The sequence below is a fragment of the Marmota marmota genome, unplaced genomic scaffold (assembly GCF_001458135.2).
Source record: "Marmota marmota marmota unplaced genomic scaffold, marMar, whole genome shotgun sequence".
NCBI lineage: Eukaryota > Metazoa > Chordata > Mammalia > Rodentia > Sciuridae > Marmota > Marmota marmota.
The window spans coordinates 6,172,312-6,178,519 of record NW_026000241.1 but is presented as its reverse complement, the minus strand read 5'-3'; the positions used below and the strand labels follow the sequence as shown (position 1 = coordinate 6,178,519).

At 59.1% G+C, this 6,208-nt stretch overlaps 1 protein-coding gene across 1 annotated transcript in view; it reads left to right on the top strand.

Moving 5' to 3' along the window:
- Window positions 1–796: 796 nt before the first annotated feature.
- Unc13a (unc-13 homolog A) overlaps window positions 797–6,208 on the top strand; it is a gene marked incomplete at its 5' end in the record, with an annotated part of 49,810 nt that continues 44,398 nt past the window's right edge. Inside the window, 5 exons of the mRNA XM_048795361.1 lie at window positions 797–1,190; window positions 1,977–2,076; window positions 3,695–3,812; window positions 5,383–5,506; window positions 5,844–5,962. Of these exons, the coding sequence (XP_048651318.1) occupies window positions 797–1,190; window positions 1,977–2,076; window positions 3,695–3,812; window positions 5,383–5,506; window positions 5,844–5,962 (855 nt within the window). The remainder of the gene's footprint in view (window positions 1,191–1,976; window positions 2,077–3,694; window positions 3,813–5,382; window positions 5,507–5,843; window positions 5,963–6,208) is intronic.

The following is a 6,208-nucleotide window of genomic DNA, read 5'->3' as shown; positions in this document are numbered from 1 at the left end:
AGCATTTTGCAAGGCAGAAACTCAAGTGATGGGGACAGAGATACAAACCCAAGAGGCTGTGGCACCTGTCCCTACACGGTCCTGTTTCTAGGAATTCATTGTTCCATGGCTTCCACGCACCCGTCCAGAGACGCAGAAAGCTGGGCGCAGCTGAGGCAGGAGGGTGCAAGTTCCAAGCCAGCCTCAGCAACAGCGAGGCCCTAAGCCACTCAGCGAGACCCTGTCTCTAAATAAAATATAAAAAGGGGCTGGGGAGGTGGCTCAGTGTGACTCGGTGCCCCTGGGTTCAATCCCCAGTTAAATACATACATACATACATACAGACCCAGGAGGCAGAGGGACAGGGGAAACCCGAAGGTGCAGAACAGAGGGTGGGCGGTGAGAAGGCGGTGCGCAACCATCTCTGGGGTCAGGAGGACCCGGGTTCCCTGGGGCGGGGGGCAGGGGAAGAACTCCTTCATTCCTCGATCGTACCTCGATTGCTTTGGTTTGGTCCAGGGTGCCATGGACCCAGATGAAGACGTGAATTGGAAAAGAAGGGTGAAAGGAGGGAGAAGGGAAGAGGACTGGGGTCCCGCGGGGAGCAGGTTTGGGAGGGGCCGAGATGCTGTCAAGGGAAGTTTCCGTCCTGTAAACCAGTCGCACCTGGACCTTGAGGGCCCCAGGGCTGCAGCTGTCCTCACACCCACCCCTTCCACACTGCTCGGAGGCAATCAATCCTGGAGGGCTTCCTGGAGGAGGCGTCTACTGCCACCTGCCCCGTTCCTTCTTAGGTCTCTTGCTCCATTGCAGATGAAGGCTCAACTCCAGGAGGGCTGGGGCTGTGGGAGGTGGGGGACTGTGGGGACTCTCCTGCCGTCCAGTTTCCTCCCACCCTAGGTCTGCCTGTACTCATCTGTCTGATGACCTCTCTCTCTCTCTCTCTCTCTCTCTCTCTCTCTCTCTCTCCCCTGCCTCCTTCATCCTCCTTGTTGCTGTCCCTGGCTTTGCTTCTTTCATTCGTTTGGTTGGCTGTGGCTTTCTCCCGTGTCTCTCGGTGTCTGTGACTCTCTGTGTCTCTGTGTCTCTCCTCTGCATCTGTGGCTCTGGCTTGGATGTCTGTCCGTCTGTGTCCCCTCCACATCCCCCCTCCTCTCCTCCCTCTCTGTCTCTCTCCACAGTCAAAAAAGCCAAGTTTGATGGTGCCCAAGGTAAGCGCCGCTCCTTTGCCCTGTCTGTCTGTCTGTCCCTGGAGAGGCTGGGAAGCTGTCTGGCTCTGCGTCCAGACTCAGACTTGGTTTCTGCGCAGGGAGGAGGGGCGTGGGAGAGTGGAGCTGGGAGGGGGACCTTGGCCTGGGATCGCCCTGTGTCCCCACCTTCCACCCCCCCTGGCCCAGGCCAGTGGGGCTCACTCCGAGCCTTGGCTTCCCAGGGGGTCTCGGGAGGCCAGGAGGGGATAGACCTGCTACAGATGAGGATACCGAGGTCCAGAAAAGCAAAAACCAAAGGGAGTTTTTTTTTTCTTTCTATTTAGAATAAAATCTTTTTTGTAGTTGTAGATGGCCGGACGACAACACCCAACCCCGTGCCTCTCCCGTGCCAGGCAGGCCCTCTGCCCCTGAGCCCCAGCCCCAGCCCCAAAGGGAGTTTCTCACAGTCAGTTTTGTCCCTTTTCTGGGACCCTGGTCTTCTCAGCCCAAACCAAAGGCATGGTCTCCTGTTCCCGGGGCTGGACTCGGGGACTTCAGGCCAGCAGGGGCTTCACCAGCCGGCCCCGCCCCCAGCCCCGGAGCTGGTCATTTCTAGGCAGCTGGGTGAGGCCCCAGATTCCAGGTCTCCCCGATCTCAGGTGTCCCCTCCCCCAGCCCGGCTTGTCGCCTGGGGGCCTGGCGTGGGGAGGGCTGGCCGGGCAGGAGCCCCTGCGGGTCAGCTCCGGGACCCAGAGCGGGCGGTGCAGTCCCTGAACTGCGTCGCTGACTCTGCTGTCACCGCCACAGAGAAATTCAACACGTACGTGACCCTGAAGGTGCAGAATGTCAAGAGCACGACCATCGCGGTGCGCGGCAGCCAGCCCAGCTGGGAGCAGGACTTCATGTTGTGAGTCTGCGCGTCCAGCTCAGCCACGCCCCTGCCCGCGCCGCGGCCACCTCGGGCAGTGCCTGGCACCGCCAGGGAGCCGAGTGGCCTGTCCCTCCCTGCCCCGCCGGCCCTTTCCCAAAGCGCATCCAGAATGCAACCGCTTCCCTTTATCTCAGCAGCCACCGGCCAAGTCCCGGCCTCCGCCCCCGGCCTCCCGCTGCGGCCCGCCCCCCCACAATCTGCTCTGCTCCAGGCAGCCAGGGGGATATTTTTAAAACTGTAAATCACATCCTGTCACTCCTCTGTTCCAAACGTGTCCGTAGCTTGTCGACCTCAGAATAAAGCCACACTCCTGCCCGCTGTCCCCGCCAGCACGTCTCCATCTTCTCCTCCTCACCTGCCCCAGCCATAGGTTCCTCCCACAGCCCAGGTTGGTCCTGCCCCAGGGCCTTGGCACTTGCGTTCCTCCCCTCACCCCAAACAGCAGCTTGTCCTTTGGATCTCAGCTCGTGTCCCCTCCAGGGAAGCCCCACCCTTCTTCTTCCAAAAACCACTGTCAGAGCCTGGTAGCTTCCCCGGGCTTCCCCTCCAATGGATATTCTAGCCATTTCTATGAGGTTTTCATTTCTGGCCACGGCTGCTAGACTGGGAGCTCCAGGAGGGTGGGACAGGGTTGATTTCTGTCCCCACTGTGACCCCCCTGTCACAGGAGTTGGCACATAGTAGGTACTCAAGAACCATTTGATAAGCAAATGAATTAATGGCCCGGATCAGCCCAGAGTCTAGAGCCACCCAGTGCCCCGTTTGCAAAACCACCTCCGTCCAGTCTACTCTGATGACAGCCGCGGTCTGTGCCCTGCTCAGAGGCTTCCTCTGCTTGAACTAAATCAGCTGCACCTACAGCCCTGGGAGGGGAGCTGCCCCTGCAATCCCCCTTTTACAGATGATGAAATGGAGGCCCAGAGAAGTAGAGCCACTGCTCAGTGTCACACAGCACGTTTGTGTCACAGCTGGGGTTTGGTCCCAGGCCACTCTCCACCCCCAGGCTATGGCCCAGCAGAGCCTGACAGTGAAGTGTCAGCTGGGCAGGAGACAGGAGAGGCCGGGCACTGAGGACCCTGAAGCAGAGGACGGAGGGGGTGGGGGGTGGGGGATGGTGTGCCGGGGGAGGGGCAGACAGTCCCTGAATTGGCCCATTTCCAGGGTGAACCCTCAAGGAAAGGGCATGAAAGTGCACGTGTTCATGTGCTCAGGAGCGTCCCCACCTGGTTGAGCAGAGGTGACACTGCAAGGTTGGAGACACCCAGACGCTGTTATCGGGGTACAGTGGGGCCAGGGCGGGGTTTCAGCAGCTTCTTCACTCTCCTGCATCATCAGGGTCGAAGGCTCCAGCAGGGGCTCAGAAGACAGGCGTGGGAGATGTGTGACATGTGTCCCCGCTCCTTCCCTCCTGGCTGGCTTCTGTGGTACTCAAAGCCAGTCAGTTCCCACCTCTGGCCTCAGTTTCCCCTCTTGCTGTCCAGCTAAGGGGGTTAAATTGCAGTATGCTGTGTATCCTCAGGCAAACAAACTAACCTCTCTGAGCTCCCATGCTCTCCCCCCTACTCCCCTGATACCGCGTCTCCCCTTTCCACAGTGAGATTAACCGCCTGGATTTAGGACTGACTGTGGAGGTGTGGAACAAGGGTCTCATCTGGGACACAATGGTGGGCACTGTGTGGATCCCACTGAGGACCATCCGACAATCCAATGAGGTGGGTGGTGGGTGGGCTGAAGGTGGGGAAGGAGGAGTGCCCAGAGCCTTGTGGCCTAAACAAGATGGGCATTTACATTCTCTGCCCCCTGACAATATCTATGTATACCTTTGGGGTTGTTAAGACAGTTAAAGCCACTGGGGTCTAAGTTCCTTCAACTTATTGCTCTCCCGTATGACTTCTACCTCATGGTCCAAAGTGGCTGTTTGAGGCTCATCATTGCATCTTCATTCCAGCCAAGGAAAGGTAGTAAAGGGGAGTGCTCACCTGCTTAGTTAAGCGCCCAACCTGGAGGCTGCTCCCAGCATTTTAAATACATCCCATTGGCCAAAACTGAATTGTGGTTCCACATGGCTTCAATGAATTCTGGGAAATGTAGTCTTAAGCCATGCCCCCATCACAGCTAAAAATAGATTTCTATGGAAGAAGGAGGGGGATGTGGGCAGCTAGTGTTCTGCGCCCTGGGAGGGCAGCAGGATGACACCAGCCAGAGGACAGTGTAGACAGAAGCCCAACACCTCCGCCCTCACACCACACCAGAGGGTGGGGACCACTCTGGTGACCTCCCTGTCCCCACAGCCCAGTTCTGGCCTCCTCTTGGGGCCTCCTGACCTGATTCTCACCCACTCTGTGCTGACCGCTGCAGGATCTTATGGCCTGGAGCTCTGAGCTGTCCCCCGCCCTGTCCCTTGGGAGGCCTTCGGCATGGCCTGCTCACTGTGCAGATCCTGGCCTCTGAGCCTTTGCAGATGCTGTTCCTGGGCCCCAGCGCCCTCCCTTCCACTCCCCTCTGAGCTACACCTCCCCCTCCTGAAGCCCTGGCCAACGTCCCTGGATCCCTCAGGCCTGGCCCTGACCTCATGGGCCCAGCGTTGCTTCCCAGGACTGTGAGCTCTTCAGGAGCCAGACTGATGCCTGGGGCCCTTGGGGACCCTGGCGTCACTCAGCATGAAGCTGGCACAGAGGCGGCTCCAGGGAGCATTTGGTTTTGAGTCAATGATTGAATGAACCAGGACAAGGGAGGAAATGAATGTAATAGTTCAAGGAAATGAGCCTCAAAAGAGGCCTCGAGTGGCCCCCCCAAGTGTGAGGGGGGCCTGGTCATGCGGGACAGCAGTCAGAGGACTCCACAGGAGATTGTTCTTATTTAAGAGATGAAAACACTGAGGTTCAGAGTGGACCCCCTTGCTCACAGGGCCCATGTCCCTGAATCATCAGGGAACAGGCTCATTCTCTTTGGGCATTTCCTCCTTGGGTGGCGGGAGGACTGTGAAGCCAGAGTCCCCAAACCCCTTGTGACAAAGCTACACCAGCGCCTGCCTGCTCTCCTGGGTCCTCTCTCCTGGGTCCTCGCCTCCGAGTTTCCCTGACCTGCCACGTGGCTCTGGGCTGAGACCCTCCCTTTCTGAGGGTCAGTTTCCTCACTATAAAGTGGGGAGGGACCCTTGCCCTCTGGGTAGGGGTGATATGGGGTGAGGGGTGCCTTGCGAGAGGGCGGGGGCCCTGCTGGGGACACGATCCCCTTAGCTAACCGGAGCCCTTGGTCCCTGTCACCCTCCCACGACCCCAGGAGGGCCCTGGAGAGTGGCTGACGCTGGACTCCCAGGTGATCATGGCGGACAGCGAAATCTGCGGCACCAAGGACCCCACGTTCCACCGCATCCTGCTGGACACGCGGTTCGAGCTGCCCCTGGGTGAGTCCCGGCTTCCCAACGCCCCCCAGTCCAGGGGAGTGGCCGCGTCCAGCTGGGCCCAGCCAGCCCTGCCCGCTGGGGACCGGGTCCCCTCCCCAGAAGGGCGTCTCCTGGGGGCACCGAGTTGGCAGAGGTGTCCCCACTGCACGCCTGAGACCGTCCTGTCCCCTGTGCGTCACCTATGAGTGGCAGATGCCCCCGATCCTCGGGGCTCAGGTCTGGGGGTCCCGGCTGGGCTTCGGTGGGGCCTCGGGCTGCCAGGAGGAGAGACGGCCAGCGGCAGGGAGTCCTCAGCTGGGGCCACCAGACCGGCCGCCTCAGCCCGCTGTGCCCACAGACATCCCCGAGGAGGAGGCGCGGTACTGGGCCAAGAAGCTGGAGCAGCTGCCCTTCAGCCCTCGAGATTGCCCCGTGTCTGAGGAGGGCCCCAGGCCTGAACCTGCACCAACCCCCAGGGTTGGAGCTCAGGCCAGCAAGACCGCCTTCCCCGCCCCAGCCCCCAGTATGGCTGGAATTGAAGCACACACTGGCTTGGCTGGGCTCCTAGTACAAAGAAAACAGTTCATTTTCTAAATTCTAAAGAAAGAGGATTCTAATTTTAAAGCCATACACACGGGTAGTAGAATAATTAAGATGCAAACATTTTTTTCTCTCTTCTTTTCTGAACTTTCTGGGAAGTCTTTTTTTTTTTTTTTTTTTTTT